The following is a 19,213-nucleotide window of genomic DNA, read 5'->3' as shown; positions in this document are numbered from 1 at the left end:
CTTCCCTTTCCTCCCCTATTATTTGACACATATGTGTGAACAGCCAGGTGTGATCAAATGTTTGGAGGCACGTGGTGATGAAGTTCAAATGTTCGGAGGCACGGAACGATTTCCTGCACAGGTGGTGACATTTGCTGCATTATACCGACTTGCCAGTTAAAACCATTAGTATTCCACAACCTCTGTCCTTTGGCAAGTGTCCATCCCACTTGTCAGCAGGCACCATGATATCTTAACAGACAAGTACGCAGCCAGGAGAGCAGCACATCTAAACACCACAGCGTAATACTGCACACAAAAAATGAACCAAAACTCCAGACAAATGCAAACCATTAGTTCACTTTACAGGCGACAGTCACTTCCTTCCAACCAAACACACTTAATGCATTTCAAAAATATAAAAGGCAGTACAGAAAGACAGAGTCCACAAATATTATTAAAAAAATTAGTACAAAATTCACAACAATGTAATAATTTCAGCAATCAAAAACTAGACTTTTGCCATGTAAGAAAAACTCTAGTGTCCTAATTGAAATTTAGCTGTGGGATTTTGAGGTGAAGTCTTCCACAGTGATACTGGTGAAAAGCCTTCTCATTCTCTACTGACCCCTGTTCATTCATCCTACAGTTGCTGGATGGCATGCATGGACCCCAAAATTTACATGGTTAAAAATGCCTACCAAAACACTTTTAAATTGGATCAGTTTCTCAATTCAACCTACAGCTCGGCTGCACACTCATGCCAGCAGAGTGGAGAAGGCATCATGATTCCTAACTCACACCAATGAATTACTAACACGCCCACTGCCATCATCTCATATCCTTTAGCAGTGAATTCTGTGTCTCTGTAATTATCAATAAATTCCTTTTTAAATTTAACACTTCAGTGCATTTTACAATAATGCTAATTGCATTTCTTTACATTTTACCTACCACACATAGCATAACCAACAATTAACAAGCTAGTCACAATTTGATTAGTAAGTGTGATGCTGATTGTTTCCCTTGTTACCCTTCCCTCAGAAACTCAGTTCAGCTAAAAATAAGTCAAATAAATCAAAAAAATTATAAGTCAAAATATTGGCTCCACTGCAAACTTCTGTCAAAATTTCCCTTAAACTTCAAACAAAGCATGATTTCACACTCAGTTTGTAAATATTCTTTGCTCATGTAACTTGTATACAGCCTGTCATCTCCGTTTCCATGTCTACCTTTCTTTATGAACATTTTTTGTTTAGATATCAATGATATTGTTATCAACACAAAATGTAGCTACACTGATCTCCCTCGATACACTGTTATCTCAAAACACTTGTACCTGTTAATAGCATAAAAGAAAACTGTGCGTGATAACAGTGTGCCTGAAATGCAGGATTAACCTAAGAAGTAGCAAAGATGAAAGTAGTGCTTTTGCAGATTAGTTACATAAAAGGAAAACAGAAAATGCAACAGTAGGAGATAGAAGTATCTAGGACTGAATTGTTTACTGCCACAAGAAAGGGTTCTCACAGCAAGATATATCTATTGAGAAGGAGAAATGATGTCTGGATAAGGTGGCACAAATAAAAGGGAACTCCAGGTGCCTACTAAAAAGATTAAGATTTGAACAATCTGTCTCACATGATATTATTAATATCTGTAAGGATGCTGCCTACTAAAAAGATTAAGATTTGAACAATTATTAATATCTGTACGGATGTGATTTAGCTTGTATATTAGCTTGGCTCTAGACTAACCACAATTACAAGGATGTATAATTTAAAAGAAGATATCATTTGTTCTGAAGAGGTATGTCCTTGGAAAGATTATTCCAAAAGAACACTGTCATATCAAAAATCCTTATTTACAACATAATTCTTTTACCCAAATCAATTTTAAAACTCTGAAAAGGCTATCTCATTTTTAATATACATGATGTGGTATTGCATGTTATTTATTGCACACAACAAACTGCATGACTAGTCAGGAGATTGATTTTTACTTCCAAACACCTTCACAGCAGTGCAAGTACATTAGATTGACACAGAGCTTTATGCTAGTGGACTGCAAGGTCCATTTTCCTGCCTCAAAGCAGAGATTTTGACTATTCATGGTTTATGCCCTTTGCCTTTTGCAGCTGTCTGTTAAATACTTGAAAAATGTTAAGTCTTTTATGTCTCCCTTCAGTCTTCTTTTCTCTAAGCAATACCACTCCTACAGTTTCTCTCACAGACATCCAGCCTGGACCTCTTGTTACTGTACCTTCTTTTCTCTAAGCAATACCACTCCTACAGTTTCTCTCACAGACATCCACCCTGGACCTCTTGTCACTGTACCAGCATTCAGTACTTCCCTTAAGATGTAACACTTTGTAGAATTTAGTTGAAGGCCTGTGTCAGACACAGAAAAAGCACTGGTGTAGGATTTTACACACAGAAAAAGTAGGCTGTCAGAGTGTGAACAACTGCAGGGGGTGACGAAACATCCCTGTATGAGTTTTCTACGTTGCCCATGGCTTCTTCCCAGTGTAAATAATCAACTGTGTGAAAACTAATTCAGACAACAGCCTGTGTCTCCTTTGTCTCTACAACAACCAGCAAAGTGTTGGACCTGCTGAAGGCCAACCTCCTAAGGCAGGGTTCAGGAGATGTGGAGTGGAAGCTGCTTTAGGAGATGAGGTGTGGTATTTACTGCTGCAGAGAAAAGCAGTAATTCCCCCTCACTTTGTCACTGTCCTAATCCCCAAGATTTTCACCGAGCCTCTCCATTCCGCAAAGTCTGGAGCCACAGGGAACCCCTTGCAAGACCTTGCACTAGAGAGCACAAAATTCAGTTTTGCCTGCTCTGTGGAAATACTGTGACCCCTTCTGGCTGGCTTTACTCAGCCAAGCAGAACAGACAAGATACTCGTGTGTCTCGCACACAATGATCCTGTTCACATGTCCCACGGCGATGTCTGCCGCCTTGTAACAGCATGATATTGACTCTGGTCTAGCTAATTTCCTGCAAAATTGCTCATCTTATATTATCCTTATTACTAATCACCTCCCAAAATTAAGAAGAAACATTTTTAATCTAATAACAAAAAGTACATAAAATATCTGTACCTTTTAGCTACTGATCTTAGGTTTAACCACATGTTTTAGGGGTCTAAATTGCATGACAATGCCTCATTAATTTTTCCCATTAAGAAGAATGATGAAGAGATCAACTTGCTCATTCAGTAGTGCCCATAACCTGGATTAAATACATTTTTTTTTAAATGCTGCTTTTGAAGTTAACAGGAAGTATTTTCAAATTATTCTTTTCCCTTATAACATTTTGCTCTTTGAATGTGTTTATATTCAATAAGAGCAAATAAAAAAATCTACAGAGTGCATAAATAATAACTCTGCAGCATGTCACCCCATCACATCTATTTCACCTTCTTTCCCTGCTGTTCTTTCCCTCTAACAGGTATTCATAACTCTTCTTTCTCAGACTGTCCTATATTCTCATTAATGTTGTGTTTCAAGCTAATATGAAAAGCAGACGCCCAAATGATAGAACAAATTAAGTTACGATAACGCAAATCTGTTCTCAGTGCAGGGACTGAGAAGAGATTTGTGAGACTGTTCAGTGTTTAAGGATAAGCCTGACTTAATGTAAGCACATATTTTTAAAAGACAAAATGTGTGCCTTAAATGAGCTTGACCATAGGAAACGAATTCCATAATTTCAGCTTGTTAAACACTTTTGACTTGCATAATTTCATCGCCCCACTTTCTGCTTTGTATACATCTCCTAAGGGGTTCTGCATTCATTTAAATCCCTGAAGTAACAGACGCATCCTATATATCTGCAGTAAACAGCTTGAAAAGTCTGGGGGGGGAAAAAAAAAGAAAGAAAGCAAGAAATGTTTATTTGCATTACAGCTACTGAGAAATAACTGCTGTGGCTGTGCACATCATGGCTGCGTGACTAGCCGTGGCTAGTGGCTACTGGCCAAGTAGCCCACAGCAATTTTCATGCTGTTCTACATCACAAAATAACCAGTCTGTGGTTACATAAACAACATACACACTGTTGGGCATGGAAATAAATGCCTAAGTGCAATAATAATGACCTACACACCATCCTGGCACTCTGGTAGGCTGAGAAAATTCCATGTCAATCAAAATATTATACAACTGACCATATTTTACAGATTTGCAAATAACTACTTGTTTTGCTGATATTTTTCATTCCCTTGTAGAACTCAATTAGCCTTTATACATATAAGAGAATTTAGATGATGAAAACAAAAGCATTTCAAAATATTTACTTGTATAATTGTAGGCATAGGAAACAAAAATAAACATTTAATGTGAAAATATCTAGTGAGGCATTCTTAATTTGTTGTCTCTCCACCCAATAAAACAATTTTAAAATGTTTTTTTCCTGTTTATTAATATGGATGGTCAATTTAAGTTTATTTGAAAAGAGCAAAATGTGAAACCATTACTGTTAAATGAGATTCTTTGTGAGATTGCAGGGATATAATCACACTCAGCAAACTGTTACTGTCTAGTAAAGCCCTCTGGTGGTAGGCATAGGAAACAAAAATAAACATTTAATGTGAAAATATCTAGTGAGGCATTCTTAATTTGTTGTCTCTCCACCCAATAAAACAATTTTAAAATGTTTTTTCCTGTTTATTAATATGGATGGTCAATTTAAGTTTATTTGAAAAGAGCAAAATGTGAAACCATTACTGTTAAATGAGATTCTTTGTGAGATTGCAGGGATATAATCACACTCAGCAAACTGTTGCTGTCTAGTAAAGCCCTCTGGTGGCTGCCTCAGCCTTAAACACAAGGGGAAGAGCTCGGAGCCGGCTTTGCGGTGCCAGGCATGGAGTAAAACTCTACACAGCCATCCTCACTGATGAAATACATCCCTAAAAGTTTTCTCATTTATAGATGGCTTGACAGCACTTTCAAACTGCATCACGGCAATCTAAAAAAAGTCATATGGCATATCATTAATGCCTTAAGAGGTGTATTTTTTGGTCACTCTTATTTGTCATCCATAGGGAGAATGAGATTGAAAGCACAGGCTCTGTCTTACCCTCTGCAACGCACAGGACCAAGCACCCCAGGCACCTTCTACACCGATAACTGCTGTAACACAGTGCTGAGTGTTCCAGCACACGCAGTCCTGTAGAGAGAAGGGAGATGAACTGGAAAACTGGGAAACAACCCTTACCAACCCACCAGGTGTGACACAGGCAAGAGAGAGCAGAAATTCCTAGTGCTTATAACTACTTATAAGCACTTAAAACTGTGCTAAGTGTGCAGGCAAGAGAGAGCAGAAATTCCTAGTGCTGTTACCTACTTATAACTGTGCTAACTGTATACTCCCCAGAGCTAAAAGAACAAACGCCAATAAAATGATCATCATTGCCATCCCTCAAGGAGAGCTCATCTTCGCTCACCTCTCTGAGAGGCATAATATACTAAGGCCCTAACCCTGAGAGTATATTAACATAAATTGTGAATGTAAGAGTAGATTTCTACAGGAAATTTTTCAGATTTTCCTTTAAATTCTGGGCTAGTTTTGGATTGTTCTCTCTACAGTTGCACCCTGTCTGTTGTTAACAACAGAGAAAAAGGAAAATGGAGAAGAGAAACCAAAACCATGTTTGTTCATTTTCTGATACATTTATAAATTCAGATAACACCTGAGAGTGTGTATTTGTGGAGCAACACAGAAAAGCTGACATTTGGGTCCACTGCATATCTTTCTAAACCAAGAGTCACGAAGTTTTAACCTGAAGATGCATTCAGAGGATCTGCACTGTTGGTAGTTTGTTCTAGAGGTTAATCAAACTCACAGCTTTCTTATCTGAGTTCATCCATGACTCTTGTTAAACCTTCCTTCACTAACTTAAAAGTTTAGTTCTGATTTTTTTTTCTCTGTAAAGGCACTCATGTACTATAGCCAAGTCACCACGCAGTGTTCTTCTTTCAATGAGTTTGAGTGACTTATGTATTTGACCTTGCAACCATTTAGAGCATTTTTTTTCACACCTTTGGCAGCTCTTTAAGGTACCTTTTCCAGTGTTTCGACATGCTGTCAAAAGTATGGGTTTCAGAAACCGTACGATGAGCAGACTGCTCTGCAGTACTAAGTAGTGACAAAGTGGCACAGTCTTGCAATATAATTAACTTTAACAAGGCCCCAGAGACTTAGAAGAAGTTATACCTGATGCAGTAAATCAGGATCAAAGCAGGTGTATTGCAGTAGTTCTGTATCACATGTATATGCTTTCTTAAGTGTGACCTCCCAAGGGAAAAAAAAACCAATTAAAACCAAAACCCAAACACAAAAGAAAGCAGGCATGTATCTCATTTTGCATCTTTATCTCGTGCAGAAGATTCAAAGAACTCTTGAAACCTGCAGGCTTTGCATTCAGAGCACTGCCCTATCTTCTGCGTCGTAGGATCTATCTACTTTACCACCCTCGGGCCTCCGGGAGGTGGCCAACTGGCCCCTGGCAGCAAGGCCAGGCCAGTCACAGGGCTGATGCCCGAGTCACCAGGCTCCCTCACAGGACGTGACAGCCACCCATATGGGTATCTAACCCCACACTGGGGGACTCAGCCTCCGCCCGCCTCAGGCGTCTCTTCCCTCCTCTGGTCCCTTCTCAGGCCTCACCGAGAGCCCGGGGTCGGACATGTCGCCCACCCCGGGAGGGACGGAGGGAACGAGCCCCTGTCACCTCAGCGACTGCGGCCGACGGGGCGCCCTGAGGCGACGGCGCGCGCCACCCCGTTGCCTCATGGGAGCTGTAGTTCTCCCGCCCGCTCCTTGTAGGCGCCGCCCGCCGGGTCATAGAGCTCAGGCGTGCCCGGCTAGAGCGCCGCTGCCTGCCCGCCGCCCCCTCCCGCCCTGGGCGCTGCGGTGGTGTGGGGCTGGGCACCGGGGAGGCGGGACCGGGACCGCGGGCGGGAGGTGCCCGCCGCAGCCCATCACCGCGTTGGGCTTGCACGGCCGCGGAGACCGGAGCCGAGCCGAGCCGCTGGGCGGGTGAGGCCGCTGGCCGTGGCGGGGAGGAGAAGGAGCGGGTGGGCCGTCTCTCTGAGGCGAGGTGGGGAATATCAGTGCGGGAGGAGCGGCGGCGCGGGGGAAGCGGCGCGGGAGGGCGGGTTTGTGCACTCTCTGTTGTCCCCTGCCATGGCCACCCGCTGCCCCGCCGGAGTGTCCCCTGCAGCGTCCCCTCGGCTGCCCAGGGAGGGTGGGGACAGGTGCTGTGTTTCACCGAGCATCCCGCAGCGCCGTGGCAGCAGCGTGACATCCGCCTCAGGGGAGCTCGGCCTCTGCCGGGCCGGGGAAGGTGTGAGGGCGTGAGGTGAGGCCTGGGGGTGGCTGTGGCGGGGGCTGCCCACCCCTGTGGAGAGGGTCGGCGGGAGACTCTCCAGTGGTGGCACGCCTCGATGCCCTGAGTGCCATGGCCTGCCTGGAAGCGTGGAATACCCATGGCCTGCCTGGCTGGAAGCATGAAATGCCCATGGCCTGCCTGGCTGGAAGCAGCATTAGCCCAAGGGAGGGGGAGTTTTTGGGTGCCAGGTGGCTGGAGTGTAATTATCCAGTGGGTGTCCTGCTGCCTTTGCTTTTCCAGATCCGCTCAGGATAGCACGAAACATCTCTTGCATCAGAGGAAACTATCCAGATGGCCCAGGAGGCTTAGTATCTTAGCATATCTTATGAGGCACGTTATCATCTCCCTTCCATTGGTGAGTATTGCCCAGCAGTGTACGTGTGATTAAGGATACTAAAGAACGAACAATTAAGGTTTTGATTTTCCCTCAAGTGGCGGTTGCTTAATGAGATTGAGGTAGGTTATACTGGAGTTTAGAGGAGAGCCAGGTAGATGGTGGAGAAGTTGATTGGGAAGTATCTCAAGTGCTCTCTCACCATGAAGCAGGATCCAGCATACTTAAACTTATCCCTGACAGACGTTTACTTAACTGGCTCTAACAGGTTATGAAATTCATGGAGGGCTTTCTCCCCCTCTCCAAGGTAATCTGCTTCAATGCTTAGCTATCACTTATAGGTAGAATTTTTCTTTAATAGCTGACCTAAATCTCCTTTGTTGAAACTAAGGAGATTATTATCTTGGTCTATCCAGAGTAGACCTGGAGAACAATGGATCAGTGTTCTCTTGTCAGCAGCCTGGTGGGTGTTTGAAAGTTTCCACTCACAATCTTCTCCAAATTGAGTGAACCCACTTCTCATATTTCTCTGGTCCTTGAGCTCTGTTAAGCATTTCCATCAACCTTGGACTGTTAAACTCAGAATTAGGTTCAGTACTCCAGTGGAGATACTGCTAGCTCTGAGGAAGGGAGGTAATTATCTCCCTTGTGTATGGCATCCCCTCTTAAAAGCATTTTAGAATGTTTGGCAACATTCTCACACTACTGAAATACTCAGTTTGGGATCCACTGTAAACCAGGTCATTTTTTGCTATACTGCTACCCAGGGAATTTTCATGAAGAGGTATCCGTGTTTGGTTTTTTTTTTTTCATTTACAAAGTATATTATTTTGCAGTTGTTATTAGCTTGAAAATAAGTTATCTTAATCACCATAACATAACTTTCTCTTCTCTGTCTGATTTTAGTCTCTGAAACCCAATCTTCCAATCCCCTTCCTCCAAGTTTGGGGTCATGCACAAATAGTTAATAAAAATACGGAGCAGTGCCAGACCCTTCACATTGTTATAAATTCTTCCAGTTTGACAGCTTGCCTTTCTCAAACACTACTTTTTTTTCATGTTTCCTACTAAAGCTGCAACTCCTTCTGTGCCATGGCTTTGCAGCTGAGCCAATGGAGAATCTTACGTGAGGAAACCATCAGTTCCTTTGAATTGGCCTCTGTGCACGGAGTAGGGATTGCTCACAGCTCAAAAACTAGAAATGTGTGTAGGACCCTGAACTCCACTGAAGTTTTGGTGCCTTGCATATGGCTTCTGGATGTCCCAGACACTTGGTTACCAACTGCAGAGAATAATGACTGCTGGCAGTTTCCCATTCCCCCTTTTGAAGCTATTGTGCTATTGAGAGAGAGAACTGTCCCTTGAGACATCAGGCAAATCACAGAACCCAGTTGTTTTTAAAAAATACTGGAATGAAGGTTTTCTGTGGTTTTATTTTGTACCTATAAACCAGTAATTTCTACTTTGCGGGACACTATGAAAATAAGTACTCCTGAAGCAATATCCAAAGAATAAAAATGCCCCCAGAATTACTGCAGATATTTTTTTAAAAGTATTTAAAAATACATGTATATTTTTCTATGGATATTCATATGCGTGTAAACAGCAGCCTACAGGCACAGGGAGCTGCCTGCTGCTTTCACCCCTTCTGCTCACAAACAGTAGTGACCTAAAAGATGGATTGTGGACTCTGACATCCAGATGCTGAATCATTTAGGAAAAAAAAAAATCCCTGCTTTAGCGGATGTTGAAGATTGTGAGTCATTCATATGCTGTCACTGTAACACTTCTGCCTCAGGTAGATGGGTCTGTCCTTCTCCTTTGTTCTAAATTCTTTTGAATTCTTTTCTCATGCACTTCCTCAGAAAAAAAATCTGCTTTGATCCTGACTTTCTTCAAAATTGCATTTGCTTTTTTGGAGAGCTTTACTGAATAACCATACAAATGCCTCGTTCTCACCCACTTAAACAGGATCAGATTTATAGATAATGCATTAATGCCTGGCTATGCTTGTAAGGGATTACTTTATCTGATCACAAACGGTCCATGAAGCTGAGAGTGAGAGGTGGTGTTTTGAAAATTTTTAATACTGAAGTAATTTGAAAATATTCTGAGAACCAGCAACCTATCTATTAGAATGAAAGAACTGGTCTTGTGATGAAAACACAGTAGATTAAGCCTATGTAAACAGCCACGTTTCTTGCTCTTAAAATTGCATTTCACTGTGGAAACATCATAAAGAAAAAATTCTATAATTGGGGATTAAACATAGATGAACATTATGTGTATGTTGATTTTATTGGAAGGAAGAGTCCAGCATTGGCAGGGTCATAAGTTGAGTAATCGTACATTTATTGTCCTCTGTCTTCTAAAATATTTCTTTTTTCTTTTATTTCTAATTCGTTTAGATGTCTCACGTTAAAAATCATGGAGCTAGGAAAGGCGAAGCTTCTGAGAACTGGCCTTAATGCTTTACACCAAGCAATTCACCCTGTGCATGGTATTGCCTGGACGGATGGCAAACAGGTGATACTGACTTCTTTACACCTCCAGAATGGAGAACCAAAATTCGGTGACTCGAGCGTTGTCGGTCAGTTTGAACATGTCCATGGACTGTACTGGGGCCCGTGTCCTCCTGATGCCCCAGCTCTGCTCGCTGTTCAGCATAAAAAGCATATCACAGTTTGGCAGCTCTGTTTTAACGTCACGGAAAGAAACAAGCTGTTGGTTTCTCAGATATGCGACATCAGCGAGCCCTTTCCAGTGCTCCCCCAGGGCTGCGTGTGGCACCCCAAGAAGGAGATCTTGGCTGTGCTCACCACACGGGATGCCTCCGTCCTGCACTCTGTCCATCTCAACAACTCCAGAATCAAAGCAGACATCAAAGGCAGCGGAATCGTACATTTATTGTCCTCTGTCTTCTAAAATATTTCTTTTTTCTTTTATTTCTAATTCATTTAGATGTCTCGCATTAAAAATCATGGAGCTAGGAAAGGCAAAGCTTCTGAGAACTGGCCTTAATGCTTTACACCAAGCAATTCACCCTGTGCATGGTATTGCCTGGACGGATGGCAAACAGGTGATACTGACTTCTTTACACCTCCAGAATGGAGAACCAAAATTTGGTGACTCGAGCGTTGTCGGTCAGTTTGAACATGTCCATGGACTGTACTGGGGCCCGTGTCCTCCTGATGCCCCAGCTCTGCTCGCTGTTCAGCATAAAAAGCATATCACAGTTTGGCAGCTCTGTTTTAACGTCACGGAAAGAAACAAGCTGTTGGTTTCTCAGATATGCGACATCAGCGAGCCCTTTCCAGTGCTCCCCCAGGGCTGCGTGTGGCACCCCAAGAAGGAGATCTTGGCTGTGCTCACCACACGGGATGCCTCCGTCCTGCACTCTGTCCATCTCAACAACTCCAGAATCAAAGCAGACATCAAAGGCAGCGGGCTCATCCACTGCGCGTGTTGGACGAAGGAAGGCAATCGCTTGGTGGTGGGGGTGGGCAGCGCCCTTCATTCTTACATTTGGGACGATGCTCAGAAAACCCTCAACGCCTGTTCTTTTTGCCCAATCTTTGATGTGGGGGGGTACATCTGTGCTGTGGAAGCCACTCTGAGTTTTCAAGTTGCTGTTGCCACCGAGCTTCCTCTGGACAAGATCTGTGGCTTAAATGCCGGTGTGGCGTTTGAGGTTCCAGCCAGTATCGAAACGGAGTCCTTCCCCTCGCAGTCCAGCTTGTGTGGTGAGGAAGAGTATTCCATGGATGGGGGGAAAAAGTCACTGGACTCTGAGAAGCCCTTGTCTGTGGTTACATCTCCTGTGGATCTAACTCACATACTTTCTAGCAAGCAGGGTGCTGATTCCAGTCCTCTTCTTCATCTGAGGCCCAAGGACTACCTCACGGGAAGCGGCCAAGATTCTTCACATCTCATCTTGGTGACCTTTGAAAGAAAGGTTACCTCTACCAAAAAAGTCAGCATCCCAGGCATTCTGGTTCCTGATATAATGGCTTTTGACCCCAAAACTCAAACTGTATCGGTTGCCTCCAATACTTGTAACGTTATTTTGGTCTATTCCTTGACTTCATCCAATTTACCCAATATTCAACAAATTCAACTAGAGAAAAATGAGAAACCAAAGGGTTTGTGCTTCTTGACCAATAAATTATTACTGATACTGGTTGGAAAACAAAAATTCACTGACCCTGCATTTCTTCCCTCTTCAAGATCAGACAAATATATGATCCGATTGATGATTAAGGAACTAATATTTGAAGTGGGTCCTTCAGCATCTGCATCAGTTAATGGGAGCTCCAACCTGAGCCTGTCAAACATACCTCAGGATCTCTCTACAGATGTTCACCCTCTCAGCCGTGGCCTCTTGATACCAGATCGTGCTGCCCTTCAGTCCCCTACCAGCAGAAGGAAACTCATTGAAGAAATTAAGAGTCCTGTTTATGAACAAAGTGTGTTGGTGAATGTGAGTGACCTCAAGGATAAAAAGATTTCCATGAATTTTCCTCCAGCCATTGAGTCCCTTGATGCCGAACCAGTTAACCGGACTCTGACGCTGTCTGCCACATCGCTGGCATCTTCTAACAAGCCAACATCTCCAAAAAGGCAGGCGGATCCAGCTTTCAAAATACCAAATTCTTACAAGAATAACCTATTAAGTGAAAAGGAGGCGAGTTACTTTTCGAAAAATGTAGAAAAACTGTCCAGTAACTTCACAGAATTACAGCACCATCTCTGTGAATTAACCGAGCTGCTAAAATCTGGGAAGAGAAATCTTCCAGTGTACCCGTCTGCTCAGGAGCCCTCTTTTATTTACATCACCTGCCAGGTAATTTTAATATTGGAAGCCATAATGATAAAATCTGTTTATGGATGTATGTTCTTTGTAGGGATGTAAAACTTTGGTCAGATAATGTGCAGGAAGGGTGACATCCTATGAACATTTAGTACGTGCAAATTTGGTACATATGAATGATCTCGCTGCGTGCAGGAATCTTATTTAGACTTACTTAGGCTTTACGTAAGCCTGGCTTGGTTTTGTTGTCCTTCTTCCTTATTATTCTTGTAATTGCATCTCAGTCTCCCTGTTTACAGTTCTTTTAAAGCTACGTATTTGTATTTTTCTCTGAAGGGAGATAGAATGAGGGAAATACTTCAGGTAATTTTTTTAACCTAAACTTGAAGTAATGTCTGTAAAATTATTGCCGTTTCAGATGGATGCTGTAACAGTGCTTTCATTTTTGTACCTGTGGTAAAGACAGAGTGTTTCTGGAGAAAAGAAGACCATTATCATGTAATGGCCACGAGGATTAGAGTCCTCTCCTGTTCCTGTAGCTGGGACTGTCACAAGTCCCATTTCTCTGCAGGCTTTCAATGTTTTTGAAGCCATGTCATATTGGGGAACGTGCAGCTCCTGGTCCTCACCTCATGCTGGGCTGAGCTCATTGCCTCTGCCCCAGGCAGGAGAACCTTCTCCTTCTGCACAGGGGCTGGTGGGACTCCAGAGACCCCACATGTGACAGCTCAAGTTGCAGAATTAAAGACTTGCATGAAGTTCTAGGAAGGTAACATTTTTCCTAGGAAACTTCTGCAGCTTTCTGTTCAGAAATTAGACAAGTAAAAATTTCTACCTCTGGGAGTTGGTATCCATCTCCTGTCCTCCTGTGAACGCAACTGAATTAACAGAGACTGAAACAAACAAAAAAATAATAAAAATGCTTTAGCTCTGAAGCTGAAATGTTGCTGATTTGCTGATTAGTATTGAAAGCACCATCTGAGAAGGAGAGAGACCCTTAGGGACACAATAGATAATTCCATTAACGTAGTTTACAAATGGATTTAAAAACAAATTGCATGTGAAAGACACTTTCCGTGGCTGAAAGAAGGTGCTTCCAAATCTCATGCTAGAAAGTGTAACTGATTATCAAAACATGGCACAAATCTACCGTGCCTCTTCTAGAGGTCAATATTCAAAGTAATTTAAAGTGCTGTTTTCTTTCCAATAAGCTTTTATTTTTCAGCTTTATTATTGCAAAAAAAATATTACTCTCAGCTTTTGTAGCATTGAACTCTTAGGTCCAAGATCACAGTCCTTCACTCTCTTCGCTGTTTTCCATTGTAAACAACTCGTAATTTTTCTAGTTCTCTTAAATCCTAATTATATATGGGGCATTACTCTGAAAATTTTACCTATGTATTTTGATCACTGATGATCTGTGGCAAGAAGAGCATTTAACTGTGCACGCTGGCAGCCCAGAAAGCCAACTGCATCCTGGGCTGCATCAAAAGCAGCGTGACAGCACGGTGAGGGAGGTGATTCTGCCCCTCAGCTCCGCTCTGGTGAGACCCCACCTGGAGAACTGCGTCCAGCTTTGGAGCTCTCAGCACAGGAAGGACATGGACCTGTTGGAACGGGTCCAGAGGAGGGCCACTAAAATGATCAGAGGGCTGGAGCACCTCTCCTATGAGGACAGGCTGAGAGAGCTGGGGTTGTTCAGCCTGGAGAAGAGAAGGCTCTGGGGAGACCTTATAATGGCCTTCCAGTACCTGAAGGGGCTACAGGAGAGATGGGGAGGGACTCTTTATCAGGGAGTGGAGCAATAGGATGAGGGGTAATGGTTTTAAATTGAAAGAGGGGAGATTTAGATTAGATACTAGAAAGAAATTATTTACTGGGAGGGTGGTGAGACACTGGAACAGGTTGCCCAGAGAAGCTGTGGATGCCCCATCCCTGGAGGTGTCCAAGGCCAGGCTGGATGGGGCTTGGAGCAACCTGGTCTGGTGGGAGGTGTCCCTGCCCAGGGCAGGGGGGTTGGAACCAGATGATCTTTAAGGTCCCTTCCAACCCAAACCATTCTATGGTTCTATGACTTTTGAATTACAAATGATACTGGAAAGTCTGACAGGAAATGTGTTTTAACTTTAGTCGGAGTATATTTTATTCAGCAACCATTAACAGGTGAACAAGTTCCTCACCTCGTGTGCTGAGCCCTCATCATTTCTCTACTACCCAACTTATTAGTTGTATACTACAAAATGTTGAGGAAACCCAAAATGTCCCAAGTCTGCAGTGTCTTTGAGAGGGCAGAGTGTCAGTGCAGGGGGCAAAAAGCATGTCTGCATCTCCAGCCTCCCTCCTCACCGATGGATGGGTCTGTCCACAGCACAGAAAAGGAGTCACAATTTACTTTATTGTGGTTTTTGTCATGACCTGGAGATGTTATCAAGGCTTCCCTGGGAAATGACATGGTTGGTTGTGTGAATTTTATCCTACGCAAAGGCAGAGTTTGTAGGTTTGGTACCAACTGATCTTTTGCAGATTTTAAAAATGCTTTGCTCTGCCCCTTGGGGGACGTTCTTTGAAGATGCTTTTTGGATTTTAAGGCTTGGAAGCCCTTCTGATTTCTTAGTCTGTTCCTCATCTCAAAGATTCATGGGCAGGAGTTCTCACCTCTTCTGCAGCTGTGGATCAGGGAGGGGGAGAATGGAAAACCTGCAGCTCTAGAGACTCCCCAGGACAATGTCCCTCACAGGTGGGATGGTGAGGGCCAGGTCTGTGCTGTGGGTGCAGCTCACGGGTTTGTCAGCAGCAGCGTGTGATTTCCTCTCCTGTTGTTCTGACACGTGCTGAGTTAGCGTGGTTACTTGCTGCTGCCACTCACAGATCATCTCTTTGAGAGCTGGGACTTTAAAGTATAAATCTTGCAAATGGGTCTGAATGGGTGTAGCATCTGACTTCCTTTAAATGCCGTAGCTGAAGGCACGTCTGTGATCCTGTTTTGATTCATGCCATTTCGACATCTCTGCTTAAATACACATCATAATGATTCTTTCTTGGATTTACAGAAGCAGCTTTCCAGAAGTGATTCAGATGAAAGACGAGCTGTTATTCTCTGCGGTGGTAAACTCCATCTAAATATAGTCCAGCAGATATTCAATCTCTCGCTGGTGGAAATGCAGCACGGTATGTTGTAATTAGCCAATAACCCAAACACTTGAAACGCGTGCGACGTTCTCAGAGAGTGGTAGCAACATGCCTGATCAGTGTTACACAAGGTTTCTGTAGTAATTTTACAAATGTTACTAGATAAATGGGCAGAGAAGGAATGGTATTTTCAAATTCCTGAATTGTATTGATTTTAAAAGTTTGGCCCCCCTGAGATATTAAGGCAAAGATTAAAGGGCTGTGTGTTTGTAAGCTACAATCTTCTCATGACCTTACTCGTGACGTGACGTTACGTAGTGTGAATTTACAAATGGCTGGAAACATTTCTCTGAATTCCCTTCCCCACAAGCTTTATTTTATTTCTTTGTCAACTTAACGGATACAACTATGAAAAATCTCTATGAATTGGTAAAGTCAATGTTTCAGATTCAGTAAACAATTTCAAATTGTAGAAATAATACTAATGATGATGTGAAGTCAAGTAGCAAATGGACCAGAGACATGGGGTTTATACAGTATGGTATTTCTTCCTTAGATTTATTGGAATTGTATTGAAATTGCATAATAGTAGGTTTTAAATTGTTGTTATGATATTAATTCGTTTTTAAATAAATTTTGCTTTTTACAGTATCTGCACAGCTTAAGCAGTGGGAATTAGCTGATGAGTACCTAATTAAAACAAGTCTGGATACTTATGAATTCTATGGAGAATTGAATTTCTCCTCTGTATTTGAAACGTGCATTCATTGTACTTTCATCTCCGAGTGGCAAAATTGGTCAGGAAGTTGTTTCACATAGTTGTGAACTGTCCTTTGTTTTTGAGATCATCCCACCTGTATCTCCCCATGCTGGTTTTTCCTTGCTAGAAAAACTGCAAACATAGAGAAGCATTTAATTTTAGGAGAAATATGTTTTGTACCTTCAACATACCTAGTTATAGGAAGATTTCTAACCAGAGGTTTACGTGTCTCCCCAGGTTCATCTTGGATTGTGCTCACAGCCGACAGCGAGGGCTTCGTTCCCTTGACGTTTACGGCCGCGCAGGAGGTCGTGGTCAGAGACGCCAGCGCGAAAGGCTACAGCGCCCGCTCGTCCAAAACTCTGGACATCATCAGCTCGACAGAAGGGTGTAGACCCACTTCTTCTGAAAGTCTGGATATCACCAGTTCCCTGGAAGTCCTCAGAGACTGCTCCTCCAAGGCTTTAGATGGCAGCAGTCCTCCAGAGCAGCCCAGCAGTAAAATGTGATTTTTGACAGTGGTTTTGTAACGAGACTTTTAAACTTATCGTGTAGGACTGCAAATTCCGAACAACAGGCTGTCTCAAATCTCTGTTGGATTTCTGTAATTTTTTTTGTTGCATATCACTGTAAATTATTTATCTGATCCTTGGAAACATTAACTTTGTTTTTATACTGAGCAGCATTTTCTAAATATGCCTCTTGCAATACAGACCAAGTCTTTATATCAGTGGTTGAAAAGGCGCATTCTTACGAGCTTCCGAGCTAAAGTTTCCATCTTGGTCTTTAATAGGTCGGTGTTTTTAGATGATAGTAAACTTGCATAATAAAGAAATCCTTGAAAATGCTGCATTGTCCCCAGTTTCCTCATTTTTCTCAAAGCCTGAGATTTGCAAAAGTAAGAACAACTCCTGGGTTGAGATAAAGGTGGTTTAATAGGTGAAACAGAAGCTGTGTTAGTGAAACGAGTTTCGTCGGTACTTTGCAGTGGCAGGCAGGTGTTCAGCAGCTTCTGGGAAAGCAAAGCTTTGTCACGTGCAGTGGTTCCTTTGGAAAATCAGGGCTGTAACTCTGACCTTCCTCTCCTTTCTCCTTCTTTCCCCTTAATTTTTATTGCTGAGCGTGACATCATATGGTAATGTCCCTTTGGTCAGCTCCCCCAGCTGTGTCCCCTCCCAACTTCTTGGGGTGGGACAGAGCAGAGCAGGAGAAGGTGGTTTTTGCTGCTGTGCAAGTGCTGCTCAGAAATAGCCAAAATATCAGTGTGTCACCAGCCCTGCTTGGGTCACAGCTCCAAAGCACCACAGGGACCGCTCTGAAGGAAACTAACTCCATCCCAGCCAGGCCCAATACATCATTAAGGGCATAAACCGTCCTTAGTACCGTTTGAATAACTAAACATTTGCTGGTTAATATTTCTAAACATCTCTAGTCTTCATATGGAGGTTTTTCCTCCTTACCTTTGAAACAAAGCTGTTAACATTAACGATGTTGCCTTCAATGCATCTGTTTTAATTTTCACAGCTAATATGTGCCGAGCGAGAGCAGAAGGGAAGGCAATTAACCCATCACCTTCAGAGCATCCAGTGGAAAGGCTGACGGAAGAAAACCTTCTGTGGGCTTCTGTAGTGAGAGACAGAGAGAGAGAGAAGATTCAAAGGTGAAATTTAGAAGCCAACACAAGTTTCTGTAGCAGGGATTGCAGCCCTGAAGAAAAGAGAGTAATCCAAGATTGCGACCCATAAAATTAAAGCACGGTAACGTTAAGCAGTTTATGGGGCTTTCACAGTGGCTCTTACTGCGTGAGGAGGAATCAAGTGACAAGATTATAGAGACAGAGCTGCTGTTTCAAGACTAATAAAATCTTTTTTTATTGCCCATTTGGAAATTTAGCCACTGTCAAAAAAAATAATCTGTCCACAAAATAGGATATTAAAGATACATTAGCAAAAGCTGCAAGGAGCACTCAGTGTTGTGTGGTGCAACCAGAATTTAACAGGTTTTGATGAGTGGGAGAGGAGGAAAACAGGGAAAATAATCTGGTGACTGTGGGCTTCATCCTGTCCATAACGAGCGTCTGGTCTCTAATTGTCCCTGTTTCATCAGGAGGTGGTCCATGACCTTGTTTACTTTTACCAGATATTAATTGAATCTGGAGCTTCAGCACTGGGGGGATGGTCTGTGTTTCCTCCCACACCTGATGGCCCTTTTCCACACAGTTCCTGGTCCCAGCATCTCCTGAACCTACATGAGGGTCAAGGCTGAGCCCTCTTGGCTCTGCAGGAAACCTCTGTCCCCTGCCCTGCTCACCCCAGAGGGTGCCATGAGTTGCTCCTGCCTCAAATGCTGCTTCTATCATTTTGTTAGGCAGCCAAACAGCGTATAAAAATTACCTGCCTGTTTTGGAATTATTATCTATTTGTATTATCTCTAGATTGACGAAAGACAGTGCCTCCCACCAGAAGCGTGCCCAGTCCCAGGTTGCACCAGCTGGATCTGTAGGACTCCTCCAGGTGAGCACCAGGTGCCCAGGGCTTTGCTGTGAGGGGCAGCTGGAGCACACACAGCAAATCACCCACTAAAAGCTGTCAATAATTTGGTCAAGGCATTACACAAGCTCTTCAGGGGGCGTTACGCGCATGCAGACCAGTGTTGCATTTGAAATACAATCCTAGGAATCTCAGGGGGATTAAATCCTTGCATTAAGAGAATCCCTTATTTCTAATCAAGAAGCCATTTCTCAGTCTATGGGCTGAATGGGAAACAAAGGCCCAAGTGGCTGAAGATGGATCGAGCGCA

General features: G+C 43.1%; 1 protein-coding gene across 2 annotated transcripts; it reads left to right on the top strand.

The window, feature by feature from the left end:
* Positions 1-6,888: 6,888 nt before the first annotated feature.
* On the top strand, positions 6,889-17,262 carry LOC106896606 (WD repeat and coiled-coil-containing protein C2orf44 homolog). Of its 2 annotated transcripts, XM_014956718.1 has the most exons (6): positions 6,889-7,029; positions 7,622-7,736; positions 10,124-10,602; positions 11,156-12,558; positions 15,576-15,693; positions 16,652-17,262. In XM_014956718.1, the coding sequence occupies exons 3-6, from the start codon at positions 10,143-10,145 to the stop codon at positions 16,921-16,923; spliced, it is 2,253 nt and encodes a 750-aa protein (XP_014812204.1). In that variant the 5' UTR covers positions 6,889-7,029; positions 7,622-7,736; positions 10,124-10,142; the 3' UTR covers positions 16,924-17,262. The 2 variants fall into 2 exon arrangements, with proteins under 2 accessions (XP_014812204.1, XP_014812205.1); XM_014956719.1 differs by lacking the exon at positions 10,124-10,602 and having other exon boundaries at positions 10,677-12,558.
* Positions 17,263-19,213: the final 1,951 nt, after the last annotated feature.

This window comes from Calidris pugnax, unplaced genomic scaffold, assembly GCF_001431845.1.
Source record: "Calidris pugnax isolate Ruff unplaced genomic scaffold, ASM143184v1 scaffold171, whole genome shotgun sequence".
Taxonomy (NCBI): Eukaryota; Metazoa; Chordata; class Aves; order Charadriiformes; family Scolopacidae; genus Calidris; species Calidris pugnax.
The sequence above is the reverse complement of the archived record's forward strand: the minus strand, read 5'-3'. Positions and strand labels throughout refer to the sequence as shown.